General features: G+C 46.5%; 1 protein-coding gene across 2 annotated transcripts in view; it reads left to right on the top strand.

The window, feature by feature from the left end:
- The window catches only part of PRDM16 (PR/SET domain 16), a gene marked incomplete at both ends in the record, with an annotated part of 340,471 nt that overhangs the window by 312,549 nt on the left and 5,721 nt on the right, over positions 1 to 22,201 (top strand). For both annotated transcript variants that reach the window (XM_082328865.1, XM_082328864.1), the window contains 5 exons: positions 3,767 to 5,168; positions 8,936 to 9,023; positions 13,230 to 13,399; positions 15,333 to 15,410; positions 21,448 to 21,617. In XM_082328865.1, coding sequence (XP_082184991.1) covers positions 3,767 to 5,168; positions 8,936 to 9,023; positions 13,230 to 13,399; positions 15,333 to 15,410; positions 21,448 to 21,617 — 1,908 coding nt within the window. The remainder of the gene's footprint in view (positions 1 to 3,766; positions 5,169 to 8,935; positions 9,024 to 13,229; positions 13,400 to 15,332; positions 15,411 to 21,447; positions 21,618 to 22,201) is intronic.

The following is a 22,201-nucleotide window of genomic DNA, read 5'->3' as shown; positions in this document are numbered from 1 at the left end:
CTTAGTGCTCTCTTTAGGGGAATATTTCCAAAAGGGCATTTTCCCTCGAGAGCCATGCATCTCATCCCTTGTCATTCTCAGGGTTGTATATTTTTTTAATTGACACAGCTCCTATTGGATTTTGATAACTCTGCAGAAAAGTGGGTTGTGTCACAACAAAGCTATCGAAACTTTAGGGACGACTTCCTGACACCCTTCAGAAAGCGCGGTTCAAGCACAGAACGGGATCTGTGTTTGATTCCAGGCTTTGATGTTACGGTGGGGAAGCCACTGAACCCACTTCTGCCTTTTTTTCCCTGTTGGTATAATGGGAACAGTATGCCAGAGTATCCTGGGAGACTCGTTTCATTAATGTGTTCTGAGGTAATCAGATGGGTGTCAGTGGAGGAAGAAAAAATAGTCGTATTGCTCATTTTGATGCAATCTTTCATTTGATGACGGGCACATGAAAGAGATAATTTGAATCTCATAGTATTGCTGCAGTGAGATGAATGATTTCTTCTCATAATCTCCTCACTCTCACCTCATAAGAATTAGGGAGTTGTCAGTCTAAATCAGCGTGTAAAACAACTTGAGACTGATTCTGCCAAGTTCAGATGTGCCAGGAGGCGTCACGAGCGTGAGTATGGAACCCATTAGCAGCTCCAGGGAGCCGCGAGGCAGGACCCGCGGGGACGGTTTTCTTTCCTCTGCAGTGGCAGAAAGGGGGGGGAGTGTTTGTTTGTTTGTGTTTTACAATATTATACCTGGCATTAAAAACCCCCACAACACTAACTTTATAACTGCGGAAGACAGAACAGCAAGAGAGGACATCACAAGCGGAGTTACTAAATCATTGTATAACTGGAAACTTAAACAAAAATTTTCCAGTTTTCCTTATTTTAGAGCGGTGATGTGAGCTGTCATACCTGTAGCACTTTTCTTTAGGGAATTTTATGCAGCATCATCTATATCTAGCAGCTCTTTCCGGGGTGGAAAATGTAAAAAAGGAACCTGATTGCCTTGGAAGACTTTGCTTTCGTTATCCTTAGTCTTCTCATAAAGTTTTGCCACTTGGGAACAGTAGAACTTCTTTTTTGTAAAACTGCAAATGCGTACAATAAAAATAACACAAACATCACGATCCCAGTGTCGAGGCAGTGGGAGCTGACAGCAAGCGCACCCAGTTGTGGTACAATCTGCTTAAGCAGATTAGCCATTTCTTATAAACCTGTGTGTATCTTCTAAACCACCATATAGCATCCCTTGGCACATGGCAAGGGAGATGGTTGAAATTAGAAAGGAGTAGTTTTGTTGTGGAAAGAAAAATATACAAATATCTTTTAAAGAAATCCACCCAAATGTGACATTTCCTCAAATAGTAGTAGTAATTTGAGGGGGGGTTTACGGTACCCTTACCCGTGGAAGTATTTGCACCTGCCTGTTCATTTGGACACACAGAGCCATCCCCACAACCCTAAAGATGCTGGCTTTGCGCAGACAAGCGGGACAGGGAACCGCTCCCCCGTTGTAGAGCCAGGGGTCGGGCAGCTGAAGGAGCACCCAAGGCGAGGCGGCAGCAGCGGCCCGGCCGTCGCGGCCTCGGCTGGGCGGCGCTGGCGGGGGACGGCACTGGCATCCCTCAGGCTGGCGAGCGGTGGCCTCTGGCAATAGCGGAGCACGGGAACGGGCCCGAGAGGCAGAACTAGTTTGTGGGACTTGGGTGTTGTGCAGATGCTGACATATCTTTCTGCTTAAATCTCTGTAGAACCCGAGATTGTTGTAGCATTAGCTTTATGGACCATTAGCTTTATGGAAAGCAAATTGAGAAGTGTTTCTTTTAGGTATTTTTTAAGAAAGCATTTTAAAATGAAGTAAAAAAATAAATAAACCCCTTCTTTGAAAGTTAAGGTAGCTAGAGTAATACGTGCAACAGCCATAAACCCGTATGTATACAATAATAGTAGTTCAGAAGAACTGACACAAGTTCTTAAGGTGTGATTGCCAAAAACTAGGGGTGGCTTTAGCATACTAATCTGAAAAAGCTGTTACTCAAATGTTGAAACTCTTCTGCTGATTACTACTTCTCCTTCTGTTTGTGTGTCCTTTGCAGCCCTTGCTGTATCTAACCCAAAGCAGAAATGCTGAAACACTCTGAGGAAAGACAGTTCATACTGCATTTCTAGCGCAGTCAGAAACCAGCCCCAGCAGGCCCTTCAGTGGCAATCCACTGAACTTCGGGATGCTCGTTTGAACTTGAATGTTGAATTTGTTAAATTGTAATAATCTTTGCTTTGAATTTCAATAAGAAGGACTTCCCTGTATGTTTTCAGAGCTGCCGGTGAAATATTCTCCTGACAGTCATTTGATATCCAAGCACTGATGTAAATCCTAAAGATTTAGAAGAAAACACAGGGAAAGTCCCGCTTGCGTGTACCTGTCAGTAAAGGTCGGGAGGGAGGGAGGAGGAAGGGACCACTTTGTCACGGAGCTGGAGGCCGGGGGGTCAGAAGGATTTGGATTCGGGTCCTTGCCTGCCCAACCCTGAACAGTGTACTTTCCCTCTCTTTGTCTCAGTTTCCACATTTACAAAATGGCGATAACAGCAGTTCTGTCAAAGAAGTGTGTTAATTCACTAAGAAGTAGAATTTCTTCCTATGTTGAAAGAGGCGTCAGATAATGAAAGGTTACAGTGTTTTGAGACATGGAAAAGTTTGGGTGGGATTTTTTTCTTACTGTTCCTTCCACACCGGCAAAGTCTGTAGGTGAAGGAGGTCAGAAAAATTCACATCTTGAAAGCTCAGTATTTACAGGTTGTTAAAGAAAACACTGATGTAGCATTAACTTAGCATTGCTAGGGTGTCTTACTAATATAACGAATACAAGATCTCACCCCGTTTCTAGCTGAACTGAGGCCTGGCTGGCAAAGTATTTATAGAACATCCCTGTGGAGTGGTTACTTACTATTAATGGCATTAAAGAAGGGGTAGGTTTGATTAAATGAGGCAAAGTTCTTCTCCCCTCAGCCTTCAGTGCTTTCTGCCATGCCAGGACTGCAGGGGAAAGCAGACTAGCTAATATGAATGGATATTATCATTAACATGCATCATTATTGAAAATTCAAAAAAAATGCGTGAGCAGGAGTAGCACATCCCCTCAGATTTCTGTAGAGTCGCTTGTGGAGAGTCTCTCGGAAGGCGGTTTACTGAAAGGGCAATGTGGTGGTGTTTCTGGGCTGGTAGCCCCTGCGAGCCTGGCCCGTGCCAGCTGGCCGATGGCGGGGGGTCAGAGGAAGCCTTGCTCTCTGTCAGCTGCTCCTGGCTCTTCCAGCCCGCACCCCTGCCCCTCTCCAGCGTCCTCGGCCGGGATTCCCCGGGCTGCCCCTTCCTTTCCAAACGCAGCCGGGATCACGGCCCGGTGAGGCCGAGTCCTGTATAAACACCGAAGGAGGGAGACGGCTTTTCCCACATCCTTGCAAGCTGCGGGGGCCAGATGGGCTCGTTAGCTTGGTTTTGTACAGGGAGGGCTGAAGCAGAGAGAAACTAAACGGTGTGCGGAGAGCCACGTAGGGAAGCCTTAGCGGGAGAAGCGTGGAGCGGGGTTGCTCGCGACCCCGTCCCGCGTGTAGCTGCAGCCCGCTCTTCACCTCTGTTCGTCCGTCTGTAGGGAGAGGGGGTTTCAGGGGCAGGGTGGAAGGGGGGGACGCCGAGGAAGACCCTCACGGATCCCCTGCCATTTCCTGTTAATTTCATATTGCTTTTGTTGTTGGTTTCTGTTGATGCTTTAGGTGAGGTCTGTCACAAATCCTACACGCAGTTCTCCAACCTCTGCCGTCACAAGCGGATGCACGCGGACTGTCGCACCCAGATCAAATGCAAGGACTGCGGCCAGATGTTCAGCACTACCTCCTCTCTCAACAAACACCGGCGCTTCTGCGAGGGCAAGAACCATTACAACCCGGGGGGGATTTTTGCCCCTGGCCTACCCCTAACGCCCACTTCCATGATGGACAAATCCAAGCCCTCTCCCAACCTCAATCATGCCGGCCTGGGATTTAACGATTATTTTCCGTCCCGCCCGCACCCGGGGGGTCTTCCGTTCTCACCTGCCCCCCCAGCATTTCCTGCCCTTGCTCCGGGATTCCCAGGGATTTTCCCGCCATCTCTATACCCCAGACCCCCCTTATTACCACCCACACAACTGCTCAAAAGTCCCCTCAACCACACTCAAGACGCAAAGCTTCCAAGCCCCCTCGGGAACCCAGCACTTCCTCTGATCTCTGCAGTGAGCAACAGCAACCAGGCCACTTCAGGAGAGGAGAAATGTGAAAGCGGCCTGGAAAACTCCTACCTGGAGAAGCTAAAAGCCAGGAACAGTGACATGTCCGATGGCAGTGACTTTGAGGATGTCAATACAACCACAGGCACAGATCTGGACACCACTACTGGCACCGGTTCCGACCTGGACAGCGATGCAGAGAGTGACAGGGACAAAACAAAAGATAAGAGCAAGCAAATTGAGAGCAAGCCAGATTTTGTCAGCAGCTCTGTGTCTGCAAGCTCCACCAACAACACGAGTGAGATCCCTCTCTTCTATTCTCAGCATTCCTTCTTTCCTCCCCCCGAGGAGCACCTGCTGCCTACCACGGGAGCAGCTAATGACTCTATTAAAGCTATCGCCTCCATCGCAGAGAAATATTTTGGGCCTGGCTTTATGGGGATGCAGGAGAAAAAGATGGGTTCGCTGCCGTATCATTCCATGTTCCCTTTTCAGTTCCTCCCCAATTTCCCCCATTCACTCTATCCTTTTACGGAGCGGACCCTCAATCACAACTTGCTGGTCAAGGCAGAACCAAAGTCACCCAGGGACCTCCACAAAGTAGGCAGCACCAGCTCAGAGTCACCCTTCGATCTCACCACAAAGCCAAAAGAGATTAAGCCAATCTTGCCGCCACCTAAGGTCCTGCCAGCCCCATCCTCAGGGGAAGAACAGCCACTGGATCTGAGCATTGGCAACCGCATCCGAGCCAGTCAGAACGGAGGAAGAGAGCCACGGAAAAACCACATTTATGGGGAAAGGAAGCTAATGGCAAGTGAAGTCTTACCCAAGATTTCCCAGTCTCAACTGCCTCAGCAGCCATCCCTGCATTATGCTAAGCCATCACCCTTTTTCATGGACCCCATATACAGGTATTAACATACCCTGCCTTAAGCGTTTCCTCTAATGAGCTCATTTTCTAGCTGACGTTGCAACTCGAAGCAGATCGGGATGTAGGTTGTTTAGAAAGAGCAGCAAAAGTCTGCTGCAGTTGGTTGTACTTCTCTCCTTTGTCACAGCACGTTGAATTTTCTGAATCAAAAGGGCTGAACAATTGAAAGGAGTACTTGTAACCAATATGTATAAAGAACACATCCTTATTTTGATAAAGAAGAAAATTGACCTATTTAAGGACTCTCCCACGAGCCAACACTAAGATGGCACTTCTGCTGGGGAAATTCCAGAGGTTTGATTCGATAAGAATGCAGAGTTCAGATGCCTTGGAGCCTGGGCTCTCATGGCTTGGGAATGAGTCAGGAGCCCTGGGAGCCTGGAAATGCAGCTCTCCCACTGACTTACTTGATGCCCTTTTGTGAGCCACTTCACCTTTCTTCCTCCCAACCCCCCTTTTCTTCCTAATTCCTTTTCTTAGAGTTTTTCAGTTCATAGGAACTGCTGTTGTGGACCCAGCCTTTGAAACATTTTTAAGTCCAGAGTAACGACTACTGTGTAAATACGTAGTAGCGTGTTATTGTCCGGATCTCCCAGATACATTTCTTGCAGGCTTATCTCTCTCAGAAGATAACAGGGGTTTTCTAGTTTCACTTGAAATGGATGGGTTTTGAGGAAGGCCCGATTCGTTATGTCATGCCTAGAATGAGCTGAACGTGGAAGGCATGCGTAAAGCAGAGGGATGAAGTTACCCAAATGCCAGTTAAACTTCCAGAAGGGATGAGTCCAGAAGAAGATGTGCAGGGAAGACTTGAGTCTTTTGTTGTTTAGGAGCTTTTTATAAAACCTGTTTCTAAAGGAAAATTATTTTAAGCTTTAAGGTGAGGGTACCAGTAGGTTTGCGTATTACCCATCCGGGCGCTGGCCCTACCTTTGTTACCTTCTGCTGCGGATGAGATGTATTTGTCGCATCGCAGATACCGTTTGCTTGGTTTTAGCAGAGTCCAGTGAAAAGAGACACCCCGAACTGGTTTGCTTTAGACATTAACACGGCGGTTAACTCTGCCTTAGGACAGGATGCTTCCTAACACCCGTTTGGGTAGGTGGGCTTGGCCCAGAGGGCTCCCGCACTCGGGGTCCGAGTCCTTGGAAGCGAAGGGTTTGTTCTTGCCTCGCTTGAGCTGCCCGCGAGTCGCGTGCTGCAGGGCTGCGCGGTGCGCCTAGCTGTGACCCAGCCTGCAGGAACGCCGAGGGATGTGCTGCAGCAGCCGGCGCTTTCTGAGCGCTGGAAAGCCTCAGAGTCACCGCAGAGCGATTATGTCAGCGCTGGGATGGTTCGCTTGAGCGTTCAAAGGACTGCGAACAACAACGGGTGGCGTGGCCTTCGCTGCCGGCTGGAAAAGCAGGCCAAGAGAACAGCACCTATGTCACTGCCTTGCTGCTATTGTACGGTTGATAACTGTGGGAAAAAATGATGTCAATGTCTAGCCAGGCCAAAGAACTGTCAGCTGAGATGAGGATTAGTGAGCCCTCATTGCTTGCTATTAAGAAAGCGTCTCTCGCTTTGCCAGCACTCTCGGGGTTGATGCTGTGTTGCTTGCTTACATGCTTACCAGCTGTGATGGAAACGGCTACATCACAACCCGGGACGTGTAATGTATTCTGTCTGGGACCCGCCGTGGTCATCTCCTCCTGGAAAAATAAGTAATGATGTAAACAGTCCAGCATTTATTTTTGTAAAAAGTACTTCTGGAAAAAAAAAAAAAAGAGGATAGAAAGGGAAAAGCTTCGAGTTAGCTTAGGATCCTGCCACCTCTGGGCATTCGCAGTAGGAATGTTAAAATAACATGGGTTGAAAAAGCCGTTGCCAATTAAAACAGCAGCCTCGGGAAAACCGTAAAGGTCCAGAAGACAGATGGAAGTGAAGGATGGGGGCATCATTTGTTGCATTCCATGGGATGCATATAGTTTTAGTAATATATTAAAATAGAAAGTCAGTGGTGGAGTTGCTTGCGAATCAGACTTCTAATGTAATGAGCTAAACGGCACAGCTTCCAAGTCCCAGCTTAAAAAATATGGAAATATTTTGTTTCTAAACTTCTCTTTATCAGACTCTCTCACATCATTTGGCTCCTTCATTTTTCTCCCAAAGGCCACTTAAATCCTTGACATTTTCTCCTGGTGATATAATTTAATGCAGCCAGACAGCCTGAAATCAGTGCGGTTTTTAGCTCAGCCTTGTTAAGGTAACGTTCTCAGGCACTGGGCTGAGAAGATCGGCTTAATCCTCTGGTCACTGCGGAGCGCAGCTCTGGCGAGGAACTTCGGGCCTTTGTTCTCGGTACCCGAGGCCGGGAGATGGTGAAGCCGTGTGAAACGCCGTCACCGAGGGTTTACGCTCCTGATGCAGGTGGGGCCGTCTCCAGCCGCCCGCAGCCAGGGCCGGGGCATCCCCCGGGCGTCGCGGCTGATCTCGCGCCGCACGGGGAGCAGAGCTGCCCCGGGCCGGGCCGTGCTCCCTGCCCCTGGCTGTTTTACCTCCTGTCAGGGAGAAACTTTTTACGTATTGTTTTACAGACTGTTGTTTTTCTGAAAACTCATGGCCGTAAAAACACGTACCTTCCAAAGCACGGTAATTCTGACTGCGTTTCAAATCCAGCTCTTCTCTTCTACCTAAGAAAAATTAAATGCAGATTAAATACAGTTCACCAAATGGCACTCTGCATGACTCTTCTTTTAAACTCTTCGGTAATTTGATCCACACACCAATCAGCTGAAATGCAGCAAAATAATTTGCTCTCATTTATGCTGGACTAATGTAGTTAAAATTACTCTTACTATTGGATTTCTGCTGGTTTAGCTGAGATGGACTCTATTCCAGTAATTTAAAGATGCAGCTGCATTTATTGGAGTTACTTTCGTAACACTTTTTTCCCATGGAGGACATTTCAGTTTCTCTTTTTGGTGATTCCATACCATGGTTTCCCTGCAAGTAGAATATTTTGTGAAAGCAAAGCCAATATTTTCAAACATAGCAGCCTAATTTTAGGATCGTTGCTGCATAGTAAGGTGCTTAAGGATGGAGTATTTGGACGGACCAAAGTGACATCAGAAGAACTCGGGTTCCTAAGTCACTTCAGAAATCTCCCACCAGTTCCTAACTTTTTAAATGGTTGTCCACATATGCTTGCCAAAGAAACGTGATGCAAATTATCTTTCAGCTGCAAGGGAGGAAATCAATATGAAACACCTAATGATTTCTGCACGCTTGGGGCTGCAAAGTCTGGCCCAGCGTTAACTCTTCAGATAAAGACAAACTCTCAAAGACAAATTTTTTCCACGCAGTGGCTGCCTGCTGCGGACTCTCGAGCGTCTCCCACTTAAACGTTGCTTTTGCTGTAGCCGTAGGTTTTTTCGTGATATTTCACAACAGCAGAGCCTTATAAGCCCGTATTGCAGAGGCATTAGTTCTCACATAGAAAGATTAAAATGTTTTCTTAGTCGTCAGCCTAATGGCTAAAAAAATATTGCCCAAAGGAGGGGATCCATTTTCATATCGTTTCCAGTGCCATTTGTGGGATAACTTGTGGGTGATAATTTGTAGTATCTAGCAGAAAGGGAAGAAAGACATTTGTGTCAATAGGAGAATAACCTCGTATGTAGAATTTAAACACCTCTGCAAATGGTTTGGCTGTTTCTTTGCTGCCTGTAGCCTGGAAGGTATGTAACCCTCTGTGTTGTTGTCCAGCAGGGTGGAGAAGCGGAAGGTGACAGACCCTGTGGGTGCCCTAAAGGAGAAGTACCTGCGACCCTCCCCGCTGCTTTTTCACCCCCAGGTAAAGGCAGTGACCGTATAATGCAGTGCAGATTCAATGCCAAGAAGTCTGAGATGGAGCTGGTACAGACGGGTCACGGGGATCAGACCTTTTCTCATCCATGGGCCTGACTGGAAGCTCCACTGTTTGCCGCCAGTTGCTCTCAGATACTTTTAATTTCCTACCTGGTTTGAGGATGATGGTAGTTATGCCTTGCTGTTTCTTTTGCATTAACAGAAGAACAGGGATGAGGTCTGGACAACTCATACGGTATGGTCTGCCATCCCCCTCTCACATGCCAGAATGCCTACATAATTTTTCTTTGGGAACACCTGGTGCAGTCGTTTGCAGTAGTGCAAGGTGGAGAATGACTGTCGGGCATCCAGGCAGTAGCATTTTATAACTGCCTGACGTTTCCTTACATCATCTAGAAAGTGTGAAAGTGCAGGGCAATGGAGAACCGGGGTTCGGTTCTGCTTGCTGCAAAAGGTGATGGGTCACTTGACGGAGAACTTGTACTCTCTCCTTCCTGCACAGCTGCTCTAGTCTCTGTTCTTCTGACAGCTCGCGGGTATTTGCTCCCTCTGCATCTCCTCCAGGTCTGAGTCACTGCAGAGCAATGGGAAACGCTGCTGGACAGCTTTCCCATTTGACGGCGGGCCGGGAATGCCAGCCCGTCAGCCCACAGCGCGGCCATACCAGCTGCGAGCGCTGGAAGGGCACAGCTAAGGCCAGTGCAACCGAGACCATTCATGAGAATCAACCCCACTTTGCAACCCCCCTTATCTCACAAGCGATAGCTGAACTCCCCAAGAAGCGATGTTACTCCTTGCCCATAGGGTTCCTCGCTCCGTAATGACAACGCAGCGAGTCCTGCCACGCGCTGCCCGCCATCCTCTCCAGCGCGAGGCTTGCCAGCTATCCTCCGTCTCGCCTGCTGCGAACACACGCTGGGAGCTGAGCCCTGCGGTCATTATTGTACTCTCCTTTATATTCGCATGCATTGTTCCCCTCTGATAATGTTTCCCACCTTAGATAAATAACTTGCAGGTTTGTGAAAGCTGGATCCTGGTTGCTTTCACAGCTAAACTTAGTTCCCTCATTGTTTTGCATCAGCCTCAGAGTTTGGTTAATAACTTCCCCCGATTTTTCCTTCATACAGGCTGGATAATGGTGACAGGCTGGCCAGGAACATCCTGTGTTTGTGTGAGTTAGAATAGTGGGGATATCTGCCTGTAAAGAATCGGATAGCAGGGAGGAGCTAGTGTGGCAAAGCAACCCAGCAAGACGAGGAGAAGCGTACAGACCCCGAGTAGGAGCAGGCCTTGGGTGGAAAGTTGTTAACATTGTTCCTGAAATCCTGACCACGTCCTCTTCCCATGGCAATGAAAAGATGTGGAAGGTCTGGTTATCTCTAATAGCTTATCACACAGAATAGCCTAAAATTTACAATCACTCGAGCCCGAAACTTCCTGATAACTAATTTTTAATAAAGCGGGTTGCTGTATAAAGATCACTTGATCTAGAGAGTTGCTGTTCCCATGCTATGGAATCAATCAGGTATTTCAAATACCGTGAATGAAGACAGGTCATTTTTTCAAGCATATGTGAGATTTTTACTACCAGATCCCCATCCGATATTATCCTGGATCTTTTCCTAAGAAATCGTATTTTCAGGGGCTCCTGCTTCTGCCTTCTTCGTTAGGACCGGCGTTTGTGTCCCGGGTCAGTTAGAGGCACGCTCTGCCTGTGTTTCTCTCGCTCTAAACACGAGTCTGGTCTCAGCCTTTTCTCCTGTGAGTAATTCCCCAGCTCTCACAGAGGGCCCTGGGTGGGGTGTGATGAAGCCAAAAGATGTGGCAAAGACTGAGCATTCAGAAGATGCTTTCTCTCTCAAAATGAATTTCGGGCAACTTTTCTTTCCTAGCCAGTCATTGACAGTAGTTTCTCTGCTCCGATGGGAGTTATTCTTACATTGTCTATTTTAAATGAAACTCTGGACAACATAAATAAATGGTGTAACTTTTTGATAACTTAATGGAAAACCTTTCCTCACCTGTTAAGTTTCTTTTCTTCTCCCCTTCTTTTTCATTATAACCAGGCAGTTGTTCCCTAAATAGCAAAGTGCCTTTACCACTGGAGAGGCTATGGCCGGTGTTTAGAATTTTAAAATAAGCCTACGGCTATCAAGCCAGCAAACATCTCTGACTAAGTGCCTAAAGAACAGGGCACAACAAAAGATATCTCCAGGTACTCCAGCAAAGGGCTGAGTGGCATAGCTCTGAAAGATCCGGATAGCATTTTAACGTGATGGTTTTGTTACATGACTGGCAGCTGGGGCAGAGCTTTTGCTGTAAATGATCAAGTAACCTTTTCAAGTGGCTGGCGCTAAGTATTACTTACTATTTATCATGGGCTGGGAGCCTCCGACTAAGGGGCCGTGGATCTATTATCGGGAAATGGGTTTTACTACTCCTCTTTTTTACAGCTTATGAATGGTTGTCAGCCTTCCACAATGTATTCTTTGGTGATTAAGACAACTTTTTTTTATAGTCATACATTTTAAACAATATCTTGGCTCTCTTCCCCCTCACCCCCCAGCCCAGTTTAATAAAGTGTAAACGTGCAAAAGGTCAGCCCTTCCTGTACAATAGAGCATCGAGTTTTGATATATGGCTTCCTACTGCCTTCCGCTCGCTCGCGGTCCCGGCTCCGGGGCTGGCTCTCCATTCAGGCTCCCGCTCCCCCCGTGCTCCCTGCTCTCCCGGTGATGTCAGCTGCAGCCAGGAGGCAGCTTTATTGCTGCCTTGTTTGTTTTATCCGTGTTTTCTGCTTGGTATCTTGAAAGCGCTCTCAAGAGTGCATAAAATTGAGCGTTGGAGATGTCAGCGTGGTCCTCCGAGCTGCATTTCTCTCTTGGATTTGGATTTCCTGTTTTGCGCTGATGAAAGTAGAAGTGGTTTTCTTTAGGCAGGACTTCTACGCCTATCCTTGGTTTTTGCACACAGGCCAGCTTTTTTCTTTCCTTTTTTGCTTTCCCCTTCTCCTGTATCTCCAGGTTTTTCCCTTTCTCCCTCTTTCTGGTGTGGCGTTTAATCCAGTGTTTGCGTGAGGACATGGCCATAGCTGAGTCACACAAACTAAAGCTGCTAAAGGCACCCAGAAACGTTTTATTCGGCGTTGCATCTCTAGGCCTGTGTGCCTGCCACCCCCATCCGAACAGGCTTTCGACGTGTAGGTTGTGGTCCTCCTAACCGTAACTCATCCAGCCACAGCTCACGTGGAGCATTTTGGCCAGAATTCCCTTTCACTCCCGGAAGCTCAGCCATCTCCCACCCACCCTTCCATCACCTTTACTGGCTTCTGAACCTTTCTTACATAGAATTAAAATGTTGGCCTCTTCGCTAGCAAACTCTCTGTGGACCCACTCCGTCCTGAGTCTGATCTGAACTCCTCTTCCCCAGCTGCTCCCTCTTCACCCTGCAGCCTCAGCCTCTCCTCTGCCTCGGCTCCCGATCAGCGGTCGCACGTTCCCCCGTGCTCCCTCCCGCTCTGCTTTGGCCAGGAGCCTTCTGCCTCCTGCCCCAAACGTCTCTGTCCTCTCTAGCCTGGGGCGGCCGGCCTGCCCGCCTGCCTGCCCGCCTGCCTGCCCGCCTGCCTGCCTGCCCGCCTGCCTGCCTGCCTGCCCGCCTGCCTGCCTGCCCGCAGCTCGCTGCTGCTGCCCCTCTGAGCCCGTGCGAGGGTAATGGATGCTGTATGAGAAATCAAACCTCCTTGCTCTCCAAGACTTTGTTTTGAGTGTGAGAGGAGGGGTTGGGTGGTGAGTTCTACATCCAGCAGTTGGCCACGGAGTCTAATTTCAGTGTCATCCCTGGAAAAAGGGAAGCCAAGCGTATTCTGAGATAATTTTTAATCTGAAATGTTGGAAGTAAGCACATTCACATAGCAGAAGGTAAACAAGTGTCTAATTTCTGAGATCTAATGCTTACTGCGTGGCTTTGCCAATTGTATCTTCTCTGATTTCTCCGAGCCCGATACACTATTTCTCTCTTTCCTGGCTGGATTCAGTGGCTCCGTTTCACGCTGTGCAGCTAGCTTCTGAGAGTAAGAGCGAACACCAGCAACAGGCTTTGACCACCATGCTAGTGGTAAAAGACAGGTTTTATGCGTCAGATACTGTTCTTCCTGTGGATTTTTATGACATGAGGTCTTGCCTTGTACTTGCAGATGTCAGCCATAGAAACAATGACAGAGAAACTGGAGAGTTTTGCAGCCATGAAGGCAGACAGTGGCACTTCCCTGCAGCCCCTTCCACATCACCCCTTCAACTTCCGATCTCCACCGCCCACGCTATCCGATCCCATCCTGCGCAAGGGCAAGGAGCGTTACACCTGCAGGTAAGGGCCTGGGCGCCCCGCGGGAGCGAGACCCTGCCCCCGGCTTGTCGAGGCAGCCCGGCAGAGTGCCACCCCCGCTGGGACGCTGCACCAGCCGCCGGCGTGCAGCAGCGCAGCTTCACAGGGACAGGGCAGCTTTACTGTCTCGGCAGGGGTGGGAGGAAAAACAAGAAGCAGCAGAATTAGAACAGGGCATTCTGATGACTAATTCACTCTGAAATAGCTTGTTTTGTCTGGTAGAAAATCAGCATCTTCTATTTTCTTTTGTAATTTTTAATAACCTTGAGAGCAGATCTGGAGGTTCTCAGGCAAACGGAATTCTCCAAGCCAAGTCTCTTGTGTGTGGCAGCAAATGCCACGGTCTCCAATGCGAGTGCAATCTCAGCTATGCCCAATCTCTGCTATGCAAAATAATGGAATTTAAAAAATGGCACACAGTAAACAACTTTTTCAAACACAGTTGTACCCACAGATATACGTACGTATCCATTGCAGCTCTAACAGCTCGTATCGGAGCAGATCGCTGGGGAATAGAAACCTGTATCTGCTTGTGCTGTTTTCCCTGCAGCTACTAGAGGTTCTTGTGGTGGCTCCCGCTGCATTTGTCTTGGGTGCAGTAAGTGGGTACATATTTTGTTTGATGTATCTCTTATGTTCAGCTTTGCCACAAAAGCTATGGGCTCAAATTGCAGCTGATTATTTAGAAATTTGAGGTTTCTGCCTACAATAGGGACTAAACTTATATTTAGGTATACACTCACAACTTCACATCTGGATTTTCATTGTTGGTGAACGCTCACGTTAACCATTCATCTTCAGGACATCTGAAGGTGCTGAATGTCTCTGAAATTAAGAAAGTCTACTCGTGTTCCTTCTACAACAGTAAGCGTCAGGTTTCATAGTCACAGAATGTAACCCTTCATCCTTAATATTTTATTTCCCAATTAATACTTTTATTTATATCTCCCTTCCTTTTGAGGTTACTGTGAATCAGATTTATTGTGGAACACGGTTCCTTCTCTTATTTCATTTCCTATTGCTGCATTTGCTTATTCTAAGCAGACTGTCAGACTCACAGCAGCATATCCCGCTAACAGTAACACAGGGCTGCAGCATTCATCCAGGAGAAAATTCAGTGAATTCCGAGAAGGATGATCAAGTAGATTCTGTATGATAAGCAACTAAACAGGGCTATAAAGGTGATCTATAAAAATCTCAAGCGACGGACAGGACGAATAGGCAGTGGTTAAACACTCTTTATCCTCGTGCAGGACTGAGGTGTTATCGACGCAGTTGCTGAGTGACAGGTTCGAACAAGCAGGAGGTTCTTTTACACGACACACCGTTCGGCAGAGGAACTCATTGCCGTAGGAGGCTGTGGATGTCCAAAGCTTATGTGCATTCAGAAAGCTTTTAGAGAAATAGATGGAAGAAACTCAGCAACAGGGTGTCGAACACAGCTATTCAGCCTTAGGCTCAGGAGGATCTCTGGGAGAATATGTTGGGGGTGGGTCACTACAGCCTTACTGCCTTCCTGTGTACTTGCCCAGGCCTCCAAGATAAGCTTAGAAGTCAGCCAGCGTTTGGGTCTGAACTGGGTGCTCTGATAGGGTTTTTTCTTTTTCCTCCCCTTCCCAATGATGCAGTGCAATCGGCTCATTCTGTCTCTCTGATGGAAATGGGTTACACCAGTATCTCGCCCCTGTGAATCCTGTTGCTCTGGGGCGGGTGTCGCTCTGTTAGTTTTCACCTCCACGTCTTCCTCCCTCAGGGCATAGGTGCTGAGAGCTGTTAGTGCGTGGAGGGATTTTCCCCTCTTGGGAGCGGTATCAAAAAGCGCGAGGCCGGTGGTAGCTGGCGGTGCGGCGTTCGTAGCGATCTGGCGTGGCAGGACCTGCGGGCACTGACGGTTGCTTTGCCTTTCGCTGTCTAGGTACTGCGGTAAGATCTTCCCGCGCTCAGCGAACCTGACAAGGCATCTGCGGACACACACCGGAGAGCAGCCCTACAGGTGATGTTGTCCCCCGGATAAAACCCCTTTCCCGACACACTCCTCATTCACCGCTGTGTTATTTTTTCTGCTTTCTATAAAGCTCTGCCAACATAATACCGCGGTCCTGTAGCATTACATATAATGATTCATAGGATTGTATATTATGTGTACCAGCCAAAAATAATCAGGCTTGGCAGCTTGAAGATAGACACTTAACTTATATTTAGATGTATGCTGGCAAATGAGTGGTCTGATTTGCAGTGTTGTTTAACACTCACATTAACCATTCATCTCAAGGACAGCTGAAGGTGCTGAATGTCTCTGAAAACCGGGCTGGTTTGAAGGGCTTGCTAGTAGGTTAACTGCTGGGTCTAGCTAGGTTTTTTTTTCTTTTCCTAATGCGTATCAGAGGTGCCTGGAATAGATCAAGAAACGAAAGAAAAGCAAAGCCCTGTAGTGTATCTGCTTTAAAATCTAAGTTAGGGAGTGCCCTGCCTTAAATCGCGAAGTTTATAAAGAGTGACCAGAGAGGGGAAATTCAGACACCGCTTCGCAGGTTCAGCTGGGGGGTTGAGGCAGAAGGCTGAACGACTGTTTTCTGCGAGTCGTGGACAAGGTGATGTGATTTTGTACTTCAGTTTGCATTGTGTCTGTGCAAAAGGGCGCTTTGCAAAACGGCCCATCTCTTCCTGCGGACAGCACCCTGCCTGCAGGCCTCGCCCTCCAGCCTGCGCGCGCGCAGGGGCTGGTTCTCGCAGAGGGACGCCTGCTTCCGTGAGCGTCTTAAATTTGAATAAAACTCACAAGAAAATACATGTAAGTACGTGTGCGTGTATATAGATATATGGAGGAACATTTTCTCATGGAAGACCAAGTAGGAATGTTTTCCCCCAATATTTTCTCCTAGTGTTTTGCAGTCGGTTTCAAAAAACTTTGGCCAAAAATATGCTTTGCTTGATTTCTTGTTAGAATAGGTACATATATGAGCAAACCGGAATGAATGATGAGCTGAGAGCTCACTGAAAATCAAGCATTGTGTTTTCCATAATGTGAGTAAGTGTTTTGCGCGTTGTCAAACGATAGTAACAATTCAAACAGTTTCATTTTTGGTAGCTAGTATTATGGTATTTCCGTACACAGTCATAAGTTCACAACAAAGCTAATGTAACAGTTATTATATAAAGAGAAACACAAACACATTTATGAGCAGCAAAAGGCCATGTGGTCAAATACATCAAATTTTTACGCTTAGTTTAACTTAAGAAGCTACTCTCTCCCACATTGTAATCCCTGGTACACACAGAGTCAAATTTTTTTTTCCATACAGAGTCATACAGTATTTTGAGTGTAGACATGAGGTAAATTAAAAATTAAAAAAACCCTCTCCAAAGCAGACATATATTTTGGAACCATTCCCCGTTCTGATTTTTTCAGTTGCGTTATTTGATACGCCTTGAATGAATACTGTGTATTCACTGTACACCCCTGTCTGACTAAAATGCTTGCTCTCGATTATTCAGAGGTTGTTAGTTCAGTTTTCTTCCAAAAAAGGAGACTTGCAACTTAACAAAGGTTAGGAAAATAAAGATTTATTTGATCTGGTCTTCTCCCAGAAAATGGCCCGTGTGTTTTTTTTGTAATGGAGGTTTGACTTCTGGACAATGTTGCATTATAATGGCACTCCGGAGAGTTAGTGCTGCGTTTACAGAAGAGCTTAATTATCATTGATTTTTCTTTTGCTCTCAGAGAACTGAGATTTCCAACTTTCGCAGCAATAATTGTTTGGAAAGCTTGTTTTTTACGTGCCAACTTTAGGCAGGTAAAAGGAGGTTGCTGACTTTTGAGTGTTTTACTGCTGTCTTTCTTACGACTTTTCTTTTGATTGTTTAAATATTTTTTCTTTTGACTCTGTCAGTGTTATATATTCATCTAAATATGGATTAAAATGTTCTTAAAGCTAACATGAACTGACCAAATGTCCAAGTGTAGATCAAGAAACAAGCAGGCCAGAAAATAGAGTGCTTTGGTTTTGATTCCTGGTTGTCATTGAGAAGCGATGTGGTTTTTGCCAAGTCACTTAAACTTCCTAGGTGTCTATTTAATTATGTATAAAGTAGGAATAAATAGCACATGAGCAATAAGGAGGCCAATTAATTCTTTTTGTAAAGGGAAGGTGCTACATGTTTTTTTGAAGAGTAAGAAATACCTGGTAACGCACTTCCTAAAAATCAGCTGATTTGAGAAGACTCAAAGACAATATGCTGTACAGTGAAATTCCACGTGCTTCTTCCCACGCTTCTTTTCCACACCAAATCTAAAATTCAGTAGTATGTATTTCAAAACCCAGTGGTAAAAAGGACTGTCAAACTTAGCTGTTTCTTTCAGAGAAATGCAAAATAAGTTGGGCTTGTAAAATCCTGTCAGACTTACCTGGAAACTCAGGTCGTAAAAAATAGGACTTTGCTGTCATTCCGAGCTTACCAAGCCAAATCCAGAGGAGGCCGTTCTTAGTGAAGCTCCTCGTGCTTGGAGGACGTGAACATAAGGGTGTATTGCAGGTTTGCTTCTTAGTTTTGTTTTCATTGTCTGGAATCACAGAATCACATAAACTACATAAAACCTGGACTGGGAACAACTAAAAGCTATTTGATTCAGCAAGACTTTATTTTCTTCTTTCAAATGTCCCTGCCCTCCAGGATGCCATCTAATTGATTCTTGAATTACACCCAGTGCTGAAGCATTGCCTGTAAGGCTGTGATTCCTCCTATAAAGATGTGCTTCCTGACGTCTGTTTTGAATTTGTTTTTCTTTAATTTCCTCTTAGGCCCCCGTGTCCTGTTATCTGCATTAAGCTGAAACTAACCGCTAAAGCTGACGTCTACCATGTCATTCATGATTGCACATAGTTCAATAAAAATATCTCCTTTCTCGTTTTCTTTTTTTTAAAATGTAGCCTAAATTCATCCCTGGTATAAATGCACTTGAGATTAAGGAGTTACTCAGAGGAAGGGTAGCTGCCCCTGTGTTTTATGCTTTGTTACTGCAGTTCTGTCTTTACAGCTCACATTGATCATCAAATAAGTGTAAAATTTTGCAAGTGCTGTTGAAACTTTGCAAAGCGTGGTATCGAATGCCTCACTGCCACGTGTGAAGTGTTACCAAACTGTCGTAGTCATATAGCGATCAGCTCAGTTACTCGTTCTTACGTTGCTGGGTTTTGCCCTCTGTTTTTCCCCTCCAGTCGTGTCACAGCAGGCACCTGAGTTCCCTCGAGCTCCGAGGGTTGCCTGCCGCTCCTCAGGGCTCCCGAGTCCCGGCTTTGGCTCGTTCTTGGCTATCATTCACTCCCACTTTATATATTTTTAGCCCACTGGTGTGTTACTTTAAACTGAATAAGGAAGAAAGTTTGCTAGTGTTTTGTCAGTGTGGTTACAAAGCAAATACCACTTCTTTTGAGTTTTATTCTTCTCCTGCCTCTGTGTTCACCTCTTCCCTGAATTTAAGCTGGTTCCTCTGTCTGGGTCATTTATTTAGATTAAAACCAGCAGAGATCCAAGTACAGACCCCTCTGGGACCACAAATAATACAGTACGTCTCCCTCATCCCTTTGCTTTCAGACGTTAGCTATTGCTCCTTTCGAATGCCCCTCTGTTTTCTATTTTTTTAACAAGCTCTTTATCCTTTCTCCGTACCCTAACCTGGATCCACATAGCTCATAGTTAGAGCAAGGACCTGTCAAAGGAAACTTTTCAAAGACTTCCTGAACATCTAAATAAATTGACATGCAGGAGGCCAGATCGTTCTTGCCTTTGAAGTCACTGGAACTGCTCGTGTGAGTAATGTAGGGGAGACGCGGCGTGGGGACGCGGGGCAGCCCCGGTACCCGCTGTGCCCGGCGCTGGGCAGGCCCGAGCGGGGGCTGCTCTGGCTTCGAGGGCAGGGAGCTGGGGGAGGCAGGCAGGGAGCGAAGGCCCCGGGCACCAGCAGCGACGAGGAGGGGGCTGCTGGTACAATGCCAGTAGCACTAAGCTGGGCAAAGCTGCGTGTGAAAGTCCTGTGGAATAACAGGGTACTGGCGTATTGGCTGGTTTGGACGTTGCAGTTTTCCGAAGTGCCGGACAGGAGAAGCTGCCGAAGCCTGGCAGCTCCTGAAAGCAGATTCATCGGTTGCTAGCAGATAGGAGGAGAACAAGAGCTGGAAATCTGTGCGTGTTAACTCGCCGTATATAAACGGTGCTCATTCTTGCTGATGTTCAAATAACGTCTTGTTTTCTTCTGTTGTTTGAGTTGTGTTTTTTGAAAAAATGCAAAACTTTTGAAGACTGAGAAAACCGTGGTTTAAAAATAGGTTTTGCTTTCTTCCTAGGTTAATCACGATAATGGTTCATTATTTGAAATATCTTCATTCTTTTTGGTGATTTAACAGTAGGAAATTCGGAGGTGGACATGGAATCCATAAACATTCAGCAAGAGAGAGTGTTTCATAAATGTATCTCTGCTATTTCCAAAAATAATATCAATTTATTTTTAGAGACCAAATAAAAATCACAGCTGTAGCACATCTGGAAATTGTGTGTGTGTTTCACAGCATAGATTTTTTTACACTCGCACCTCCTTCCCGCGTTTGAACCTGTTGTGTTTGTAGGAAGCAATACCACGTCCTTAGCGTCCGGGCAAATCCAGTGTCACACTTGCATGGCGCGGGCACGAGATGAGTCCTGTGCGCTTCTTCCCCTAGCGAGCTACGGGCCTTCCCAAACCGTGCACAGATGCACCACCGTCTGCCCGCCTTACCAGATAGTAGCTCCGCTCAGTGGGACAAATTTTGCTCTCAGTTAGAGGAGCACAGAGCAGTTCTGCTAAAGCAAGCGGTTTTGTGCTGGAATTATGAAGGCTTAAGAACAGTTTTTGTTTTGTCCTGTAAGTGTACAGGATTTGCAGAGGTCTGTAGCGGAGCAAGGATTCTACTTCTCATGGGTTTTGGAAGTAGAGCCTTGAGGAAAGCAGCTTTGTTGAGGTACAAATGACGTATTTCGGGGGAGATCTAATGAGGGATTCAGGCGGGTTCAAAGAGGAACTGGGTTTCCTACAGCTTTAGTGCAGCAGCTCTTCACTGTGGCTCAAAGCTGCCCTCTTCAGTACGTCGGCTGCCGCCTTCTGCGCTGGAGGAGAAGCAGAGGGCTGGGTTCCCACCGCACCAGGGCTTAGCAAAGCCTTGTTTGTATTTGGGGGGAATCCCAGTGCAGAGAGGGAGGGGGCAACTTTGAACAAGCTTCCAGCACATCTACCCTGGGTCCTGCAAACTTTGAACAAGCTTCCAGCACATCTACCCTGGGTCCTGCAGAGGTTTGTTTCAAAGAGAGGACATTTCTTCACTCAGCAGTTTGCCTAAACATTCTGGCTTGGCTCCTTACATTCCACATTTTTTCATCGTAAACCAGATATTCACTACATAGGAGTAAATCTTATCCTGTTTGGAAACTACGGTGTATTTCTTGGGAGCTATTGTACTATAATAATAACCATAATTACCTTTAAAGGCATGCTGTACTGCCTACATCTTGAGTACCACAAGGAATTTCACAAATAAATCTGGAGTTTTCTGTATGTCCAAATAACTGTGTCATGTAGGGGTATGCTGGCTTACAACTATTGTATACATTTAACCTCCCTTCTTTCTTCTCCTTCTGTCTTCTTTCTCCTCCCTCCACAGCCATATTTCACCTGCTTCCCCTACAAAATCAGAGTGGTGGAAGAAATAAATTCACCTTTCTTATTTTTACATTCATGTGTGGAAAAATAATTATTTTGTTCAAAAATTCTTATTTGTTTGGACAACTCGCTTCTTAATTAATCCTAATCCTTTCTTTGTGCACCTTGAGTAACAATAATATCAGATTTGTCTGGAATGATTAATGCCTTGTGCTTCCCAGGTCCTCAGCTGAGTAAAGATTTATAGACCAACATTTTCTGGTTTTCTGATAGTCAGATTTTTCTTCTGCCCTTTTTTTTTTCCCTCACGTTGCACTCTTTGGCATTTGCTTCTATTTTTCAGGTGTAAATACTGTGACAGGTCATTCAGCATTTCCTCCAACCTCCAGCGGCACGTTCGAAACATCCATAACAAGGAGAAGCCATTCAAATGTCACCTGTGTAACCGATGCTTTGGGCAGCAGACCAACTTGGACCGACATCTTAAGAAACACGAACACGAGAATGTTCCAGGTAGGAGAGGGCATGGCCGCGTGGTTCTGGTGGGGCACGGGAGGGAGAAGACACCATGGGCTGGTCTCTCTGGTCCTTGGGAAGCCCTTAGGGAAAGCACTGTTTCTTAAGGCTGAATATCATTAGGTAGCAAAAAACAAACGCCAGCTCTTCATGCAGCCAAAGATGCGTTTATCCACGGTGCATGATTGTAACACACAGGCGCTCATGCACAGTACTCAGCTCTGCCAAGCTCTTGTCAGGTGGTGCTTGTACGTGCCCTTTTCCAGTCCGTAAAGCAGCAACCGTGATACTAACTTCTGGGGACTCTGTCCAGGGAGCTTAACCTCGCACTGTGAGGCCTCCCGGTACAATGCTGACGTGGACACGTCAAGATCTGCCGAGGGTTTTCAACCTGAAATGCATTTGTAGGTATGTGTGAAGTTCAAGAAGGTAGATAGACTTTGCCTTCGGATAAAAACTGCAGGAAGAAATTCCTGTGCTGAAGCCAACTAAGTGATTTCCCAGCCTAGGAAAAAAAATTTATTGAAAAGTTACAGGCAAACAGCTATGCAATTGTATATACCATCCATAAATGCTAAATA

Source organism: Platalea leucorodia (assembly GCF_965183815.1).
Source record: "Platalea leucorodia genome assembly, chromosome: 17".
Lineage (NCBI taxonomy): Eukaryota > Metazoa > Chordata > Aves > Pelecaniformes > Threskiornithidae > Platalea > Platalea leucorodia.
The sequence above is the reverse complement of the archived record's forward strand: the minus strand, read 5'-3'. Positions and strand labels throughout refer to the sequence as shown.